At 42.5% G+C, this 21,730-nt stretch overlaps 1 protein-coding gene across 20 annotated transcripts in view; it reads right to left on the bottom strand.

Annotated features, from left to right (window-relative positions):
- Nucleotides 1-423: 423 nt before the first annotated feature.
- TCF4 (transcription factor 4) overlaps nt 424-21,730 on the bottom strand; it is a 339,764-nt gene continuing 318,457 nt past the window's right edge. For 13 of the 20 annotated variants that reach the window (XM_053408685.1, XM_053408679.1, XM_053408675.1 and 10 more), the window contains 4 exons: nt 15,858-15,993; nt 12,416-12,578; nt 8,888-9,117; nt 7,676-7,815 (listed from right to left, as the gene is read on the bottom strand). In XM_053408685.1, the coding sequence (XP_053264660.1) occupies nt 7,679-7,815; nt 8,888-9,117; nt 12,416-12,578; nt 15,858-15,993 (666 nt within the window). In that variant the 3' untranslated portion in view covers nt 7,676-7,678. Of the gene's footprint in view, nt 1,415-5,922; nt 6,276-7,665; nt 7,816-8,887; nt 9,118-12,415; nt 12,579-15,857; nt 15,994-21,730 lie in introns of those variants that run through there. The other 7 variants (XM_053408677.1, XM_053408676.1, XM_053408682.1 and 4 more) reach the window with 2 other exon arrangements.

Consider the following 21,730-nt stretch of genomic DNA (forward strand, 5'->3'; position numbering starts at 1 on the left):
CCATGAGATGAATTGAAGCCACAATGTTCCTATATTCAGAGGGTAACTTTCATAAGAACATAAAGAGACCAGTGGCCAATCTGGTCCAGCATCCTGTTCTCACAATGTCCAACCAGATGTCTGTGGGAAGTCCAGAAGCAGGACCTGAATGCAACAGCACTCTCCCTTCTTGAGGTTTCCAGCAAGTGGCATTCAGAAGCATGACAATCTCAGACAGTGGAGGTGGAACATAGGCATCAGTGTTAGCAGCAACTGAATATTATTTGCATAGGACCAGATTTCCACTTTCCCCAAGAAGGATCCATCTGACAAACACATCTCCTAATAGTGTACTGTATGTAACATGGGCTTCTGAATTTTGTTTTAACGGTCCATTTTTGTGATACTAAGAGATTGAGAAAACCTTCTGGACTAATAAAATGCAACAGGGCCAACCAGAATTTATTACTTTCTTTCCCACCCATTAACAAGATGTTAAATACAACGTTAGCATTTATAATTTACAACTTCAACACACGTTTCATTGGGGGGGAAGGTAAAAATAAAGGTGACCATCCCTTTTGGCTTTTTAGTACAGCTCAAACTGCAGTCGGAGGGAAGAAATGCTTCTGTCTGGAGACATGGAAATAATCTCATCAATATATGAAAACTACATGAAGATCTGGATCAACAGAAGCACTATGCCCATTGGTTTTTCTTCTAGTCCTTAGCTTTGAATTGGACAGATGGTACCTTCCCCCCTCCCAAGGGCTAGTTCATCACATAGTTCAATTTATTTTATTTTTTTGCATACATGTCAGCACCTTCTTGACATTTTCCCCATTGTCCAAAGGTGCATTATATCCTCTCATTATGTACATAACAGTTTTTCCCCCCAAGTGAAATACAGGTGCTATATTTACAGAGTAGCTATATACCGATGATCATGAAAGCGATTTTACATTTTATATAGCACCTTCCATTCCAAAAGATATGAAAGAACTTTACAAAGGAGTTAAAACTTACAAACAACTTTCTCCACCAATTGGGATTCAAGCCAACCGTGAGCCAGTCCTCTCCCCAACCCCACCCCTTTTTAAAACAACTATATTACAATGCATAGCCGTATTACAGAAAGGTTTTAGGCCAAGACGTGAAGTACATGTGCTTCTGCTAGAGTTATGTCCAGAAAGCAGATTCTTTTATCAGCTACCCAAGTCAGCACATGAAGAGCATGGAGGCCTCTAGAAGAACTCTTTGTGTTCTGAGAAGAAACTCAGATGACCAGAGCTTCAGTTTTTTACACATCATCTGGAATGTGGCAGTTCCGAACACACCAAGGGCACCTTTAAAGCCCATTTGCATTTTGAGGGTTGTGTCTGGGACGAAAACGCCACCTAACCAGGTCAGCCAAAAGCAGCGCTTCCTGTGACACCTACAGAAATGGGACAATGCAAAATGAAATGAAACAAAGGTGTCAGAAGCAGTTTATAAAAATGGCACATTTATTGCTACAGAACGGTCATGTACATGACGGCATCGGATAACTACAGATGGGAAACAGGTAATGGCCTACGGCAAGCTGTGTTTGTTTGCTTTTTTTTCTCTCTCTTCTCGAAGGAACTCCAGCACACAACCTGTTTGGACACTTCTACAAATCAGAAAGTACACCAAAAACATGGAGGGGAAATTGAGGCACTCAGCCACACGTTGAAAACAAAGTGTAACTGTATTAACATTTTTTTTCCTCCTTTTTTGTCCCTTTTGTAATTTTCACCTCCCCCCCTTTCCTTTTTTGAACTGTTGCAGCTACTACAGGTTCGGTCGCAAAAAAAATTCCTGCCGCCCCCCCCCCCCCGCGACCTACAACTAAAAAAGAAAAAGAAACAGAAACTACCATACAATTTCATCTTAGTAACACATGGTAAAATAACATCTTTTAAATAGTAAAATAAAGTAACAAACTTTTACTCAGAATGATTCAAAAAATCTATAAAGAAGAAATATTCAGAATCTGACGATTCCCCCCGCCCCTTGCAATATTCATGGTATAAAAGGATTGCTCCTGTGAAAAATAAGCCAAATATATTTTTTATTTTTTAAATTTAGGGTTTTTCTTTTATCCGACTAGGGTGTACTACAGTTCTATTTTATAGCAAAAAGGTCACTAGACAAACGAAGCTTTGTAACAAAAAGCCAGGCACTGATACATGGTAAATCTCTGCTTTTTTTTCTCTTATCTTCACTTAGTTGCATCACAAGTAACAAGAATGAAAAAGGCCACAGGTCATATATTTTCACCATTACATAAGTCTATAATACTTGAAATGAGTATGCTCAAACCAGCACTGCACAAAGGTGAGTCAATTTCAAGTCCCAAGAGAAAGAATATGTTGTTTTGGAAAAAAAGAAAGAGAAACAAAACAAAACAAGCTGAAAAGGTCTTGGTGCCCCATTGTGCTGGAATTTATCTTATTCCATCTTTAAGATCCCTCCGCCCTACCCCACTTCAAGTGAGTCAGTGGGCCAAGTTGAATTTATTTGTGCTTTTTCTTCTCCCCTGATGAATTCTCTTCATTCCTGGCAATGTACTGTATTGTTTGCTCTCCCCCTCCCCCCTCCCCCCGGCACAGATTGAAGCGTGCCTATCAGAATAGAAAGATGAAATTTGCAAATTCCACCCCGTTCCACCCACGCACCCCCCCAACCTCCCACCCCCCCCGCCAAAGGAAATTAACAAACGAAACAAATCGGAAGACTGCATCGGTACAAGTTGCATCACTGGTTGAACTGACAAGTTGTCTGTATACACATTAGTGTTCCTTGCAGCTACACGAAAGACAAATGTGAAAAGGAGAAAGGAAAAAGAAGTTCTAGATGAACAGATTTCCCTAACCAGCATATTCATAAATTACTTGAATGTGGAGGTGGATCACCCACTAAAATATCTGATGGGTTTTTGAGTACTGTTGGTTATAACACATAGCCCTCCTTGAATGGTTAAAAGCCAAGCCAACACCACCAGGTCGACTATCAAGTGACAGCTTCCTCTGAGGACACCTGTTTGAAAAGACAGGAGCAGGGGGAAGGCCTCAGCGGTTTGTGGTGTCTTGTCTCTTACGGCCAGACCCTAAATTAATGCATGCACGCAGCAAAAAAATAAGAAAACCCAAATGGGGGGAGGTTGGGTGTGTGAGACAAAGGACAGCGTGGCTGAATAATTTTCAAGTTTAAATTCCATTATGGAACAGGAAACCATCTCAAAAGCCATACGGATAAGATTACCATTTGATACATCACTAACCTTTCTCCTGGTTCTATGTAGATCATCAACAGTTTAGAAGCATGCTCTGTGCATAAGTGCACATTGAAAGAAAGGTGGTTTTTTTTTAAAAAAAATATCCCTTGGGTTGTGATTTGGACAGAATAAAGTGATATTGACTCTGCATGTTTAAGGTGTGACATAACTGCTAGGTGATATTATTATTATTATTATTATTATTATTATTATTATTATTATTATTATGGTTATTTACTGGTATTCTGTTTGGAAGGCATAATTAAATGGAGAAAAGGGTTTTATATTCATTCTCCCATCCTGCCCCTCGACAGCCTCATTTCAGATTGCAGTTATCTTTTAATTTAGGTGGGCAACAGTGGTCTTGAAGTAAGTAAATGGAAAAACTGTCCATGGAGATGGTTTATAACAAAAATCCCCCCTCAAACTGTTCATTTTCATATAAAAAAAACTTTTAATGCCAAGCAATTTTAATATCCTTTAAAGGAATCCTTCAGTCTGTCCAGAATACTAGTACTTAGAAGAATTAGGATTACCCATTCACCTGCATAAATGCTATTAAAAGTATGGCATTTGTACTGAAACGTTCTGAGCTAAACTAATATGGTCTTTGCTCTGTTAAGATGGTTTCAATCCACCTCCACATTTGAGAAACTTACTGACAAATAAAAGCATTTAAAGTTTTACTGCTACTGAACATATTTACAATTTTCAACACACGCACACGCACACACACAGCTAATCAAAATGTTTATGGATATGTAGAAGGTGGTTCACATGGTAAACTATCATATTTGTTCTTTATGTTTTTCAGAAACATAAAATTCAGATTCTCGTATCTCACTACTCCATGAGATTTTGTTTCAACCACAGTTTTTTTAAAAAAACACAAAAAACTGATACAATGTATTAAAACACATAATAACAAGAGTCTACATGTAAAAATATAACTTTTACATACACAATTTCAAAATAATGATACGTTTGCCATTTTGTTGCATAAAATTTACAAATGTATTTTCCCCCCATTACTATGTAACTGGCAAAACAGGAGAACAGATGGAACGTCTAGACCGTTTTCAATGGACTTATGGCGTTTACTCAGTGCTGATAGGTGGAAAATCTACTTGAACAGGGAGATTTCATTTAAAAAATACATGCCAAGTTTGTGTGGCTATTTAAAAAAAGAAAACGGAAGCTGGAACAGAAGACAAAAGGATGCTGACGAAGACAATTTGGGAGCAATATTTGTTAATTGTTCTATACTGTATACCAAAGTCAATCTTTTGAAGATTCGCTATGGATACTAGTCTCTGCTGTGCCCAAAGCTAGTTGTTGGATCAGTTGCTGTGCCATAGGTTTGATCTATGCTACAATTATATATATATATTTATATGTTAAGTAAAAACTTGGTTCATACTGGCCAGAGAAATACTGCTCTACTTCCCCCTCCTTAACAAAGTGCAACTTGTTGCTTTAGAACAGGTAAGGCTTGTTCTAAATGCTGCATTATAAGTGGATATTGGCATTATTTTCATAAATGAAGGAGGAGGCAGCAAATGGTCGACCTTTCATTAATCCACTTCTTTTCCTTTAAAAAAAATGGTGTGTGTTTTTCCCCTTAAAAAAACCCCACAAAATCTTTCATACAACTAGCAACACCCCCCCCTTTGTAATCCCCCCCCCCGGCCAAATCTGACCATGTATTCTGAAACGCCTCGCTGCAAAATTGTATTCAGGCTACACACATTAGGTTAACACTTCTACTGGTTCGTTAAAATCACAGCCACCTTTGATTTATGTTATGTTTTCGATGATATAAACATTGGAAGGCACAGTGGTAACATTGTAGCATTCTAACCTTGTACCTCTGAAAATTCCAGAAATAGTGTCTAATGAGAGAGAGAGAGAAAGAGAGAGAGAGAGCGCAACATCTACAATTCGGACAAAAAACGAAAACGAAATCAGCCCACAACTGTTTGGACCAAGCCTCCCCAAATGCTGCCTTGCAGTTCAGCCGCATGTAAGTCCTGTATTCTCCCCAAAAGACTGAAGGAACAACTCTCTACTTATTTTACGAATGAGAAGTAACATCAGGGCCAGCGTTTCGTCCTGAACTGCCCCCTCCAGGAACAGAGTTGGCGCTACAGGCTACAACAAAGGGAGGGGACCCAAAATGGGGGAGTGGGAGAGAAATAAGACCGAAAAAAAAATCAAAAATCAAAAATCATTATTTACAGTAAAATCTTTTTTTAAAAAAGTTAATCAGTACTTTTTTTTTTTTACAGGAGCAAAAAAGTTTGAAACAAATGAACAAAAGCTTACCATATTCACTAATTTTAATATATATTTATATATATATATTTATATATGTGTGTGTGTGTGTGTGTCATAGGTCTATAAGATCCATCTGTTCCTCCTACCCTAAGGAATGGCTAATGTCATCACTTCAGTTTTCATTAGGTCGTTTGCTGGTTTTGTAAATATGTGGGTAGCAAAAGCTTCCCTTTTTAATATCCAGTAAGTATAAACACTAGCTGACTAGTACACCAATGAAAACGTTCATATTTTTTTCTTCAGAAGTACACTTTTCATTATTGCAAGTTTACAATTTTTAAATTAAATATTTTTTTTTTCAGACTTACAAATTAATTATATTTTTTTTTCCAAAAGAAGTTTAGGCACAAATGCATTGTCCCACAGTGTGGAGAAGATTGCCAATTCAGTCTCTTGGCTGTGCATTTACAGCTCCTAACATACTGCTTGAAACATTCTGAATGATATGTTGAAAAAAGACGTCCCTCAAGTTGCACTTTTCTTTTTGTGTTTGTTTCGAAATCGGGAATGCTGAAATCTCTTGCGTCTGTGATTCGTAACTACTCAGACTTGTCTTATTATATTACAAAAAAGGGGGTTAAGTGTTTATGTGGGTTTAAGATAATACAGCTGTTAAGGAAGTGGTCTCTGGTTTACGTAAAGAAAATGTGGCAACTTGGACCTGCAAAAGAAGTGAAAAAGATTTAGGTCAATTCTTGCTCTTATTCTTAATTTTCCATACAATATACATTTTTTAAAGTGCATTTTAACATGCTTTACAAGCCATTTCTCAATAAACCTTACCGTACTATTGGGATATTTTTTTATTCCCATTTTAGAGATATGAAAAAATGGCGCACTCGAACGATGGTGGCCTCGCTCTCTAAGATCCAAGAAAAATCTGCCCCCATCCCAGTAACTCCAAGGCAAGAAAAGGAGGCCAGCTGCGGAGGCAGAGTAGCACAGCTCAAAGACCACCTCCTTTCCTGGTTGGCTCTGCTTTCACCCTTTAGCTTGGCACCTGCCTGTAAATCCAGCATAAAGGCTGGGGTTGACTGGTTGATGGCCTTGGGTAGAATTTTCTTTACCCTGCTGGCTTAAGCTGGTCAAGTGACTGCTTTTCTACCTAACCCACATGCCAAAGATGCACAGGACAAGTTGACAGGTGCAGTGCTGGTTTAAGGGGCGTTAAACAAAAATTAACCACCTGGTGCCATCTTTTAAGAAGAAGGGAGACTTCCTCAGACCTGCCCTCTTCAAGGAGGCAAGGCTAGAGGGGATAGGGGGCAAAAACAGAGCCTCCAGTTTGGGTTTGCCTGGCTCACCCACATAAAGCTGCAGAAGGTTGGGGTTTGCTGCCACCAGGTCACAGTAATGTGAGGCCCTTGGCAGGCCATGAGTAGATTAAAGACTAACCAACAGTCCTGAGCCGGGTGAGCTTACCTAGAAATGGCAACCCATAAGGAGGAAAGCCCCTTTGTCAGATAAGATACCAGCACCGAAGGAAGTTATTCATGCTACTCTATTTGCCCGTAGCATATTGCTAGAAGCTGCCACCTGTCAAAATCTCCAAATACGCATCTTGCGTTTTTATTCTAGGGGAACAGTGCAATGGCGCAGCTCAGGTGGCATTAAATATCTACCGAGTTGCAGAGAGGGAGAGAGATTTAGTGCGTGTGAAGAGCTAAAAAAGTGGTTCAAGTAATAAAACCGACAGTGTGCTATATGGAAACATTTTAATCAATAAAATCAAAACGGGGAAAATATATATATTATGGGGCCAATAGCAGGAACCAAGTGAATGTTTGGGAACATGGATGCCTATGCTTGGATGTGTTTCCGACTTCCAATGGAAGCCGTCCAAGGCCATCGCCTGCCTGATCTCAACCAGGAGGTCATTCTACAGGGCAGGGGCAACTACTGATAAGGCCCTTCTTTACACTACAGGCGGATGGCCAGCAGGGGCTCCCCAGCAGATTGCAGTCACCTGTCTGCCTGTCTGGAAGAAGTTAAGCCTTTCAGCTATCCTGGTACTGAGCTAGTTGAGGGTGGGCTGCAATAAACAAACTTGCCTTTTTTTGCTTTTTACATCTGTCCCATATGATTAGATGTGTCTCCCATCCCAGGGTGGGGTCCTGCCAAAGAAAGGGGCGGGGGTTCCGAAGATACTTTCTCTTCTTCCCTTCTTTTCAGACATGCTGCTTTAGGATTCAGATTCCTTTCTGCAGAACAAAAGCAAATGGGCATTAAGCATGTTAGCATTTGAACATGGTACCAGCTTACTTCACAATCCCACAGCAATTCCTTCCCCTCCTTTTCACTCTCAGTGTCTCATGAATCTCCATTAGAATAACAAAGGGCAGACATTTCTATAGCTCTGAATTTTGCATCTGTAGCTATTTTATATTTAAAGCCTGCCTTTCCCTGCTCTGTCCGAAATCCTTGATAATCTGAGCATGTAAGCATCTGGGACACAGAATTACCTGCATGTTCAGTACCAGATCCCTGAGGACACAGGTGCGGCACCTCCAGCCTCACAGCTCAAGTGCACCCCAAGAAAGAGCCCCAATATAGCCTATAAAGCCATTCCTCACAAACCACACCTGCCTGCCCCACATCTGACATCAAGTGTGATGTCAGGTATGGGGAAAGTAACCACGTGTCTACAAAGGAAAAACCAGGCCAGGAGCTTAAACTGAGGTCTAGATTTTTCCTATGATGGAGCAAGGAGTGCTCCCGTTGCCCATCAGCTGATAGTAATATGCCTTATTCCAAAAGCTCTCAGTACATTTCCAAGCACAATTCAAAGTGTTGGTGCTGACCTTTAAAGCCCTAAAGCCTCGGGCCCAGGGTACCTGAAGAAGCATCTCCACCCCCATCATTTTGCCCAGACACTGAGGTCCAGCTCCGAGGGCCTTCTGGTGGTTCCCTCACTGTGAGAAGTGAGATTACAGGGAACCAGGCAGAGGGCCGCCTTGGTGGTGGCGCCCGCCCTGTGGAATGCACTCCCCCCACTAGTTGTCAAGGAAATAAACAAGTATCCGACTTCTAGAAATTTTTAATGTTTGATATTTTACCGTGTTTAAAATATTCTGTTGGGAGCCACCCAGAGTGGCTGGGGCAACCCAGTCAGATGGGCAGCATTTAAATAAAATTACTATTATTATTATAGCATGAAGCGGATTGCACTGAAACTGCTGCTAAAACAGAGGGATAAAGCTGCTTTTTAGCAGTGGCTTCAATTAAAACTTTGACAATTAAAGCAGGGATATGTTGTCCAGGCATCTAACTGACCTCTGACTTGCTGCTCTAAGCTGAGGATCACAGCTACAGCTTGATGCAAGATCAGAAGTTTGGTCTGGGGCTTGTCGCTCTTCAGGTGAAGCTGCACCATCCGGCCCAGCTCCTTGAAAGCCTCGTTGATGTCTCGGACGCGGAGGCGCTCGCGGGCGTTGTTGGCCATTCTCCTCTCTTTCTCACGCTCCGCCTTTTGCTCCGGTGTAAGATCTTCATCATCGTTATTGCTGGGAGGCAAACAGAAGACAGTATTTTCTAATGGTGTAGAAAATGCAGGTGTTCTACAAGAGTTCACACTATGCTCATGTCACAGAATGATCTTTGCTAGAAGGGGATGCAGGAATGCAGCAGTTTTGGGGCACACTGTTTAGCCTGTAAAATTGTAACTTCACCTGTGATGGTAATGCAGAAGGCTAAAAGCGACACGACAGGTTAATGCTTTAACAGTACACTGGTTTGGTTTTTAGACTCTGCACAGCAAAGAGATTTTGGAAACATTAAGAGGATTAAAAATACTTTTAAATAAAGCTAAATAAATATATCACACTTGTTTAAACTCCAGAGTTCACACATACAAATACCTCTTTTTAAGATCTGGGAATCAAGTTTATTGGATTGCATGTAATTCACTGAGAGTTTCTCTTGCAGAAACCAAAAGCCCCACTGCAATGAAATTAATTTCCGTGGGGTTGCACCCAAAGCAGTGCTGAGTGAATGTTCCATCAGTGCAAGGATTTGTGCTTGTGCAAAATCCCCCAAACCTTTTCCAGGGATTCCCCCACAGCAGGGGATGGAAGTCCATTGTGGAAGCAGAAATCCTTTCACTGACAAAACACAGTAGCTGAATATTGGCCAAAGTGGCTTGTCCAGGACAAATTCCCATGCTCAGCGAGGGCAAAAAGATAAGAAACATACACCTGCATTTTTTTAAAAAACCCTGAATTGTGGCATCAGCTACATTCAAGAAAACAATATGTAGATTATGCTGTGTTAAACCAAAATTAAGATAACCCTTTGTCCTTTGTTACAGTTTATGCTTTTGGATGGGCTTTCTGTGCTCAACACATTTTGGTCCTTTAAGGCTTATTTTCTGTGTAGGTTTATTATGGGTTATTGCTGAAAAGTTGATCTAGTCTGCAGCTGACCTGTGTTGCCTATAATGAAAAAAGTCAGGAACCTGTCTTGACATCCCTCAAAGAAATGCTTTGTGATTTAAATAAGGTGCCACTCTGAGGAAGACAGATGCCGAGTTAACTCTGTACTTGGCTAGGACGGCTGCATTATGGAGTTTCATTCTATAATCTATACTGAGGAATATAAATTGCAGCAGCAGCAGCAATTGTTGTCGAAATGGTGGTGGTGATAACTGAATGGTTCTCCGCTTCTTCCTCTGCCACATTTGTCATTCTGGTGGCAATCAGAAATGACACTCACGGGGGAGACTGTTTCATGTATGGGGGTGAATTTTCTGCTCTGCACAATCTATGCAGCATGAGCATACTGCAATTATGTTGCTTTATTAAGAGAGTGCAGCTGTAGATTTCTCCATTAGGATTATTAAAATAGTTTTAAGGGTGGTCTATGAGGGTGAAAAAATTAGGTGATTTTCAAAAGCCTCGGAAGGGGGGCATTTTCTTCCACGATGCTGTTTATGATCCTCACCCCTGGAGCAACTGACCTGTGTGGAGAGTTGTTCAGCTACATAAGCACTGAACCACACGCACCCCATGGTGGTTATGGGTAGAGTGTGTGAGGGGCCTTGGCAGGTTGGCTATGGAGCAAGGGCCTTAGGTTGCCTATTGACCTGGACTCTGCAGTCATCATCTAAGACCCTTCTGTGTGTCTCCTCCATGAGAAGTCTGGAGGGTGGCAACATGAGAATGGGCCTTTTCTGCAGCGTCTGTGGAATTCCCTCCCCAGGGAGGTTCATCTGGCTCCTTCATTATACATCTTTAGGTGACAGGAAAAAACATTCCTTTTCAACCAGGCCTTGAGCTGGTTGGTATTCTATGGCCTTTTCAATTTGTTTGTTGGAGAGGGATTTTAACTATTTATTTTGTGCTTCTTATCCTGTGTTTTTATCTTGTGAACTGCCCTGAGATCTTTGGATGAAGGGAGTGTATAAATTTAATAAATCAAAAAAGTTGCTTCTGTAGGAGATTAGCTAGTTCTCCTGGTTATATATGTTCTCCACAACCCTAAGCAGAATAGTCTTAAATCCTTCTGATGTCTCTGGTTGTATGTGAGCTACGTCATTCCTTGCACATAAGCACACCATGCCAAAGCCAGTTGAGTTTTCCTTATGGGTTGTCATCTTGATCTGATGATGACTCAGGTGCCCAGGCTGAAGGGAGCCTGTCAAGGCTATTTCACTAGCAAGCAAGTTACATCACACCTGTATCATTGGCTCTGACTGGCCAGGAAATTCTTCCAGTCACTGGCCCACTGAAGGAATGGAAGGGGCAGAGAAGTCATGGGAAATGCTGAAACAGCATAGAGTCTGCTGGCTAAATGTGGGTATGCATCTAATCCATACACTCTTTGCTTCCAGCCTTTATTTTTATGAAATACCATATCATACTTCCTGTCCAGTGCCAATGACTGATGACTTCTCTACCTTGATCTCATTCTTTCTCGTCTGCCAGCAGTCTGGATTTCCTATCAGTTGTAACTCTCCTTTACACTGAGCCTAAGTTTTTGTTTTGTTTTTAAAACCGTAAGTTTCTACATTCTATTTATTTTTGACTCCGAACTCCATATTCTCCCACATTTGCAAGGGCAGAAGACAATGGCCGACCAGCTTGCTCATCTGCCTCTTGATTATGTCAGTGAAAAAGTCTTGATGATAAAACCGGAGGACAGGTTTTCACTAATGCTCTGCAGCGATTTCTTGTGCGGAACATGAAGAACAGATTGAGGGCCGGTGGCGATCCATGCGAAATCATGCAAGTTAGGGGCCACTGATGCTTTGTGAGCGAGAAATGCTGGTCTGTGTGAGGACCAGGCCATTCTCGGGATCAAGATGTGATGAAACCACTCAGCACCATGCAAAAAGCTCAACAAAGGGTCTCAGATGGTACAAACAGGCTTAGCTTTGTTTATCCCAATGAAGCTACTACACTGATATATATATCCGTTCATAGTTACGCACATAAAAAGGCAGAAGGAAAACAAGTATTCCGCTGGGTATAAAATGTTATACAAATGGCATCTGTTTTAAGACATATTCGTTTTCAAGCAAGTTATCTCTGAATTTGATTACTTACAATAGCACACACACATACCCCTCTCTCTCTAAATGTAAATTTTGTTTCTTTTGTCCAATTCCATGGCCTAGACGAAACTTCCGGCCCTTCCAGTGTACACGCATCCGAACAGATACTCCAAGTACTACCAAAAAGGGCCATCGGCTTCCTGTTACCTTTTGTCTGACAAGAAGAAACTCCAGAGTTTCTCCTTGTCCCGTTCACTTCATCAAAATCCAATAAAGGAATTAAATGAAGCGACACTATTATATACTGTTACCTAGATCTTGACCTAGTAATTGATTTGATATCCTTCTTGTCGTCGTCTAACTTCTTGTCCTCAGAAGATTTTGCGTCCTGAAGGTTTTCGTCTCCCTCGTCATCAGATTTGATTTCGGAGCTCCCTGAAGATACGCTTTGTCCTTGAAGGCCAGTTGGAATGCCTAGGTGGGACGAACAAGCAGACACACATTTCCTGGTAATATAACTTAAGCAAAGGTATTAAGGAATTTTTATGCACATTCCTCAGAAGTGCAGCTATTGCTATTGCTGTACTGTCTTTCCTTAACTGCAGAATTTCTTTTCACAAAGGGGGATTTTAAGGAAATAGTGGTTAAAACTGGTTCCCCAGCTCCGATTTCGTGGCTCTGGTCTATTTTGATCTGCTTTGGAAACATTAACAATTTCAATAACTGCGGATCGCCAGAGTTAACTGCTTTAGAAGCCATAATTGTGATCAAGCACACATATATCTACGGTCAAGGGCAAGCAAAGATACTAGGTGACGAGACAAGATCATCTTTCAACAGCACTTTCTGAAGGAAAATAAATTTAGGACTAATTTCTCTGAAGAGGTATTCTTAATTTATCTGGCTGTAAGCAGTCCTTCTCTACTGCACGGAAGTAAGTTTGTGAGGGGAGGCTGGGGGTTGGGGGGTTGGAGAAAGGCCAGCTGTTGACAAGACCAGATAACACCGGGAATAGTTTAACAGGAAATAATTTTATTGATAAGAAAGACTATTCCTTAATACACAAGGTACTCACTAAGTCCAATCCCCTGCAACGCAGGAAACTTTTGCCCAATGTGGAGATCAAACCCACAACCCTGAGATTAAGAGTTTCATTGAATATCTTCTGGATTGATGGTATCCCACTCCAAGAAAGAAACAGAGACTCTGTTTTGGTCCCAATCTCCTATTCATGTACCATAAATTCTGCCAATGCCATCTTATTTGGGTCTATATAAGTCATGATGCTGCCCTTCATCATTTCATTGGCTATGGACCCCAAACTGGTGTCTTAACAAATCTTTTAATTTTTTGCAGAGCCCCTTAAAACTGACCGCTCCTCATATTTTATAATCCTGACTTGCTGATTCATCTCTGTACTGGTCCTGATTTCCCCCTCAAATTTAGGTGCCACCTAGCTTGAGTAATGCCCCCCATGTGCTGATTTTTCTCTTAGTCTTCCAAATTCAGTTCCCCATTCATGTTCCCATCCTGTTTTCTTTAATCTGTGTATTCAGATATACTAGAATATTTTTTTGCAATCCCCACTGGGATAATTTTCAGTCCCCCGGTTGATGATCTGGCTTCCCCTTTCTAATTTAAAGAGGTACATTCAACAATGAGCAATGCTTGTACCCCTGAGTATCCGCATTGTGAAATTATTTTATACCAGCGGCTATGAATAATGCTCAGTTTAAACTTATAAGATAGCGGAGCCTGATGTTCAAGTGGTTTCAATCAATAATTTGCGGGGGGTGGGGGATCTCAGGGTCTCACATTTCCTTGGAAAAAAAACACACCCTAGGTTTGCCTCTGTAAATAAAGTTTCTCTTTCTCCATCTTCTCCCCTGCCCAAGCGTATGGTGTGGTAGAATGAGGCCTTGTGGTTAGCTGTGGGGTGATGCAACTCTCCATGGCAGACCCCACCACTGGGTGAATTAGCTCAGCAAAAGGGATAACAAGAGTGGACCAGAAAGGAGACTGTTTCTATTTGGCCTGCTTCAGGTGAATAGGAGCCCAAACATGGGACGTAATCACTTTCAGTTTACCAGCGATGAAGCTGAGCACGACATAAGGGCTTTGCCTGCCCATCAATCACTGACCCTTACGTCTGCTACAAACCTATACTGAGCTCACTAAAGTCTCATCCAAATACAACATCTGATTATTCCGAGGATAAACATATGCTGTTATAATGTTCAGGTATAATGGATTCTCCTTAAAACACTATATAAATTTATACCGTATTCTGACCCCTGGGCTTCAAATCAGTTATAGGAACATTTGCTGTTTTGCATAAACAGGAAGGAGGAGGCTCCAATGGAGACTGGATACATATTACAGTCCACCCACCCCCGAGACACGACACTATTATGGAAACATTGTTACTCATGATGTATACGCTCATTTTTATTTTATTAATCCTAAATTCATTGCAGGCTTGTGCTTCAGAAACATGCAAAGCCAACCAAACTGAGGCGGAAGAAATCTATGTGTACATAACAAGCAGTAATGGTTCATTGTGTTCCCTCTAATAATTGTTGTTGTTGGCAGCTGTCTGTCTCAAGAGACAATGGAGTGTGCCCCCGGGGGGTGAAGCCAGCCCGCTGTGTTAGCAGCAACGAAGTGACATCTTGGGGAGCAAGCCTGGGCAGTGTGTATGGAAGTCCAGGGCTGCCCAGAGGACAAAACCCCGCTCTTGGCCTTGCTGATGTGGTCAGAAGGAAAGCAGAACAGCATTTAGTAGGAATCTGCCTTATACCAAGGTCCTTCTAGCTCACTCTGTCTGCTACAGCTCTCTAGAGTTTCAGACAAAGGCCTTTTCCAGCCCTATCCAGAGATGGACCTGGTACTTTTCTCATGCAAAGCTATGTGCTCAACAACAGAGCTACAATTTTTCTCATTGATTGTCTGGATATAGCCTTGGCTCCAGTCAACTTCCATAATGCTGCTGCATAGGTATTTATCAATGTCACAGGATCCCACCCCCCACTCCCAAAGCACAGTAAGCACCTGGACCATGAAGACAATTTACTTGAAAGCTTGCAGATGTGGTAATACTTTAGGGCTCTCTGCATCACAGAACTACCAATTCTCTCCAGTAAACAGGCCTCCTCATTAGAGTGTTCATGTAACTACATATCCTGTCTGCAAACAAACCCAAACTGTTTGTTTATTATATTTGCCTCGTGCAGAAGCCCCTAGGCCAGGGATAGCCAATGTGGTGTTGCCTGCCAGATGTTGTGGACTACAATTCCCATGATGCAGGGAATTCTCGTCCATAGTATTTGAAGGCTAGCACACTGCCTACCTTTATTCTACGCAAAGCACAGAAAACCAGATTTTAAAATGTGACAGCCAAATACAACTATTAATAGAAAAGGAAAGCAACTTCAGTCCTGGTACAATTACACCGAAACAAATGAACAAGCATCTCCTATCCATGCAATAATCTAGTTAGCTGTTGCATCTAGCAAGTGTTATGTTGCTATTGTTGGACTTGTATGCTTGAACTAATGACGAAGTCCAACAAATTGTTGCATCAACTTTAAAGGACACTGTTCATCCAGTGACAATGACAGTGCAACATCAAGGTCTACAGATACTGTGGAAAACCACATTGCAGGACTGCACACAGGTCTGCAAGCACAACGGCGCAGGATTCAGTTATGGGACAAAAATGCATCACTCAGAGTCTGGCGCTCCCTTACTCACCTCTGTATGGATCTTGAGGCTGGTTTAAGTCGGGAGATGTAGCAGACTGTACTGGCAGCTGTGGGACTGGGACCTGATTTGGCACGAGTGGATGGCTGCCGCGGAGGCCAACAGCATCCTCACGATGAGCCCCGACCTGCAACAGAAGAGCGGCGGGGAGGCGTTAATAGGAACCTGTTTGGGTGAAACGAAGGATAGAAGCAGCAACTCCTAGAGACTGTACGGGGAGAGGCTCGAAAGAGACGAGGGCATTTAAGAATAATGCCAAGGTTCCCCATAGCATTTCACTAGAGGGCGCCTGGGTACTGCTATAGGTACATACTCTGTATGTATATGCAAAAACACTTAACGCTCAGTAAGATGCTGTGCAGCACATTTAGTGACAAATACGGCAGAGGAGCTCAGGCAGGTAAAACGTCAAATTGCCTCTCCCAGGGTGCTGCAGCGGAGAGCACTGATTCGTACCCATCTGTCTTCTATCATGTCCGCCAACAGATCTGACAATTATCTTAATGCCCATATGCTTAATTGTGGGCTTCTCAATTCCCTCATTGCTATCAGAAATCCTGCAGGAATTTCAATTTGGCATCAGACTTTCGTTTTAGGGGGATAAGATTCTTGGGCCTGCCATTCCCCCCTCCCTTTCCTTCCCCCTCCCCACTTTCATAATGCCAGCTAAGCCTCTGACAGTGGGAGCCACTGAAGTTATCTGACATTTCCCCCCACCAGTTTGGAGCAAACTCATCTATCTATCTATATAAGTATAAAACACCTGGCTTTCCAAAAACTAGAAGCCCAGGCCCCACTCTAAATTAATCTTCACTGTTATGTCATTAACCACAGAATTTCAGCTCCAAAAGGGGCAGTTTTCTTTGCCAACGCAATGACTCTGTATAATATATCAATAAAGGTTTTATTAACCACACCAGTAATGCCATCATTGTAGGCATGATGGTGTCAGCATAATGGCACTATTGGCATTAATGGATGGAGCCAGAATAAGGGAGACAAAATTTCCGCACGCTGCACTGTTGTTCAGTGCACCTGTGGGTTAAATCTGTTTTGGGTTTAAGTAAAGAAAGAGATACACAAGGACACAACACAGCCTTGCTATTCTAAGTGTGCAAGGAAACATACGAAATGGTTGCCTAATCAGATTGACTAGAAGTCTTATTTATGTACCACTTCTGCTGCTGCTCTTACTGACTACAACAATGTACCTGAAACTATTAAGGTCCTGTACAAATACAGTGGTGCCTCGCAAGACGAAATTAATTCGTTCCGCGAGTTTTTTCTTCTTGCGAGTTTTTTGTCTTGCGAAGCACGGTTTCCCATAGGAATGCATTGAAAATCAATCAATGTGTTCCTATGGAAACCGCCTTCAGACCAGGTCTGGGGACAATCTGTCCCCCGACCTCTTCTGAAGGCTGGGGGGGGGACAAGGGCTTTTCTTCCCACCGCCAGCCTTCAGAAGGCTGTTCTGAAGGCTGGCGGTGGGAAGAAAAGCCCTTCTCCCCACCTCCCGCCCTGCAAGCTCCGGGGACAGGAGGGCTTTGCTGCCGACCGCCAGCATTTTAAAAGCCCCCGGGACAGCGGAGGTCTTCTGAAGGCAGGCGGTGGGCGAAAGTCTTTGCTCCCGACGGCCAGCATTTTGAAAGCGGTCAGGGATAGCGGGAAAGCGCTTCCCTGCTATCCCGGACCGCTTTTAAAATGCTGGCGGTGGGGAGCAAAGCCTTTCGGGCCCTGCCGGCCTTCCTGGACCTCTTCTGAAGGCCGGAGGGGGGCGAAAGGCTTTGCTCCCCACCGCCAGCATTTAAAAGAGGTCCCCGGAGATTTCCCTATGGGCTTTCTTCTTGCGAAGCAAGCCCATAGGGAAATTTGTCTGGCGAAGCACCTCAAAAAATGGAAAACTCTTTCTTCTTGCGAGTTTTCCGTCTTGCGAGGCATTCGTCTTGCGGGGCACCACTGTATAAGAGAACAAGACAAGGATCTCCCTAATAGACCTATTAGGGAGGAAAGGGAATGAAGGGAAAACAGAAAAGCAGGCCTGCTAGAAAAGCTAGGGTGAAGAGATGCCTGCTAAGGAGTTGCTTGATGTCAAATGTCAGGTGGAGGGACATTCCAGGGGGAAGAGGGAGCAAGGGGAAAGGAACATAGATGGAAATAACATAAGAAGAGCCTGGTGGATCAGGCCAATTGCCCATCTAGTCCAGCATTCTGCTCACACCGTGGCCAACCAGACTCACATGCAAAGCCCGCAAGCAGGACCTAAGCCAGGCTTCTTCAAACTCGACTCTCAGATGTTTTGAGACTACAATTCCCATCAGCCCTGACCACTGGTCCTGCTAGCTAGGGATCATGGGAGTTGTAGGCCAAAAACATCTGGAGGGCCGAGTTTGAGGAAGCCTGACCTAAGCACAAGAGCGCTCTTCTCCCCTCCAGTGGTTTCCAGCAACTAGTATTCAGAAAGCATTACTGCCTCTGATTGTGGAGGCAGAGCAGAGAAAGCAAAACCGGTAACCTTAAGTCTATCTAAGGGACTGGGAGAATAGGGGGAAAGGTCTGGGAGTAGCACGTAGAGAAAGAAGACAAAAGGGGTTTAAAAAAAATCCCTCCGAGGGTAGCAGGAATGCAACTGCTGCTTGTCCACCTGATACATTTGAAATCTGCAGTTCCTGGGGCATGGTGGCCACTGGGTGCACCATTGTGGGAGGGCTGTGGGCCAGAGGAACAGGACCACGGAATCCTTTGAAGGAATGCCCATAGCACCGTGAAGATGAGATAATGAAGATTACATATTCCTGTGCAGCTGTTCTTCATGCAATTACCATTGTGAGACAGGGAGAGCAGGGGTGAGTCCACTGTCCCCTCCCCTTCCATACATCCCCACTCCAGCAGCCCCCCTCCACGTGTTTGGGGCTGCACATCTGCAATGGGGAAGGGTCCTGGCCTGATGAGGGTACTAAACCAAGTGGGGAGGTTAATTGGCTGTAGCAGGCTCTCTGTTGCAACGTCCAGCCCCCAACATGTGGGGCATCGCAGAGATGGCGAAGGGGACATGTGGGAGTGGGTAAGGTCATAGGGTTCACCCCTCAAATGATGATAAGCGTGTGAGGCTGGAGAACGACTGAACAGGTCGCCTTGCAAGATCAGGAATCTCAAAAGGTGGTAACAGCACAAAAAGAAGCTATGACATGTAGAAATTAAGTGAGAAGGAAATAGTCTTAAATTTATTATGATACCTTTGAAACCCAAAGCATACTTGGAATGGTTTACACCTTGAAATGCAATTGCTTTTATTCCAGACATTCCTTTTCAGTCAGGAATGGTTTCATCTTACTGTATCGGAACCCTGTGGGTCCACACAATATGGCATTTTGATTCTCTAATGGTATCATTCACTGATCAGAATTTGCAGAGATTAAGAGCAAGGAATGTTTCTAATCAGGCCTACGAGACAATATAGCCTAATTGTTACCAGGAAGACTGAAAGACAGATTAAAAAGAATTCTGCCAAGGCCAAGAAGAAGAAAAAGAAAAAGGATGGTATACTAGGCATAACGTTGCTAATCCACAATGACTATAAATGACAATTCTCCATTGATTGCATTTTAAAATTATTAATTTCAAGGTAATGGCCCTCTTATCTGGAGGACTTCCACAAACAGGAGTTATATGCAATAATCCCAACTGGATCCAAGAGTCAAATCCTAAAAAGAAATTCTAGAATGTTGAAAGACAAGTATAAAAAAAAAGCAAGAAGGCACTGTAGAGCCTAGAATGTAGTCCAAAGTTGAGATTCTACACTTGTTACAAGATGGCAATGAAGAAGCAGAGGCTGCTGGGCCAAATCCTGCCCTTAGAGAGTGTTGCCTGGCCCCTTAGTTGCCAACCTAGAGGAAATGTCTCTGACACAACAGAACTTGCTAGCACACCTCTTTAGGGAATGGGGGCTGAAGGAATAACAACTCTCTTAATTCCTTAGACTAGCCCTTCAGAAATATTGATTGCTGACTAGGGTTTTAAAGAGGCTTTGAAATAAATGACAAAGTGAAGGATTTTTAACAAGTCTCAAAGATTTAACCGAGTCCCATTGCCTTGGGATTGTATGAGAAATAACAACTGTAGCCAACTACTGTTTTTTTCCGTGGACAAATGCAGTTCAGGCACTGAAAGCAATTATCTGTTTTCATTCTTGGGTGGAGTTAATGTAAGAGTTATAATGATTTCATCTGGATCTATCATGTAATGAGAGAGAGAGAGAGAGAGAGAGAGAGAGAGAGAGAGAGAGAGAGAGAGAAGGCACACATATTACCATGAGAATGGAGCAGATCTTTCCTGGCCAGTGTAAAGAGGTTAATATATTTTGAAAGATCTCCACCAAATTAAAAAATCCCTACTAACCCATGTCCAAAATTGGGGCATAAACAACTGAGAATGTCACTTCTGGACATCATAGAACTCTACAGTTTTTGATGCTATGATTTCCAGCTGTCATATACAAGAACAATTTACACTGGATTTACACCAAAGAAAAGTTCAGGGTTTTTCCCATATATTTTTTAAAAACACACAGACAAATGGACTGTAGCTTCTGAGTAAATGAGAAAGGGAGACCTCTTGCACTTTAAGAGCTACCAAATTGATTGTGGCAAGAAGCAGCATGGAGAGCTGGCAAGTTTGTATGAAGAAACAGCTGTATAACGTTAGGCTAAAATGAACAAGCACATTTTAAGAGATGCAGTACTGGGACAAATCCATGCTCCACTGATGTCCAAGACCATGGATGAATACTGAGCACAGGTAAGCATTTGCTCCGGCCAGAATCTGGTATGTCTGACTTCTACTGAATCCTAAGACTATAGAACCCTTAGCCAAATAATGTTCAAAAGGACAAATGTGTGTGTGAGAGAAAGAGAGAGTGAGAGCCCAGGGGCAGTGGCTTTTGAATATTCGGGGTTGAGCAAGCTGTCTGTTGATTACTGTCTATTGCAGCTGGAATGCAGTGCCACCCCAAACAATGCTTTGAACAGGAGCAAAAATCAAATTTCTCTCTGTGTCGCACAGGATAGAGAGACAATGAACTGAAAAGCTAATTTTTTAAAAAATCAAACATTCCTCATCCTCAGCATATACACACACACGCAACCTCAATCATTTGTCCTGTACTTATTATGAACAAATGAGGTAGAAAGGGGAAAGTATTATTTAGTACAACAACGGAGAAAGATAGGACACTCACTGAGACATTTTCAAGTGGCATTTCCCTCCCCTGAACCATGTGGTGAGAATATGTAGCCAAGAAGCCACAGAATGAGAGAGGAAGACCTTATTCAGCTACTGGTTCAAAGCACAAATGTGAATATTCTGTGAAGCACTGATTGCTCCGTTTCTATGCAATTTGAGTGCGGTCCAGAAGGTCGGCCTGGGCATTGTCAAGCTGCTTGTAGCAGACCTTGAGGGCTTCCAGACGTTAAGAGCCCAATTTATTCCTGGTGAAATTCCAGTGATGGCAACAGAATTATGGCAAGGCCAGCTGGTGTAAAAGGATTCATTCAATCCCACTCTGGTTTCGTAACCCTTCTTCGTCTATGTGCAAATATAGCAAGCTGCTTTACGCAACATCAGACCAGTGGTCCATCCAGACTAGAATTAGCTACTCAGACTGGCAGCAGCTTTCCAGGCCCTCCTACCCAATAACATTTTGCTGATGATGATGCTGGGACTTCCTGCGTGTCAAGTGTCTGCTCTGTGACTGAGCACTTCTCTGATTATTATTCTATGGTTCTTCCTCTTTCTTCTACTTCATTCTCAGGTAAACATGTCCTTGCAGGGATCAGAAGTATCCCAAGACACCCTTCTGACTTATTTGC

Source organism: Podarcis raffonei, chromosome 11 (assembly GCF_027172205.1).
Source record: "Podarcis raffonei isolate rPodRaf1 chromosome 11, rPodRaf1.pri, whole genome shotgun sequence".
NCBI classification, from domain to species: domain Eukaryota; kingdom Metazoa; phylum Chordata; class Lepidosauria; order Squamata; family Lacertidae; genus Podarcis; species Podarcis raffonei.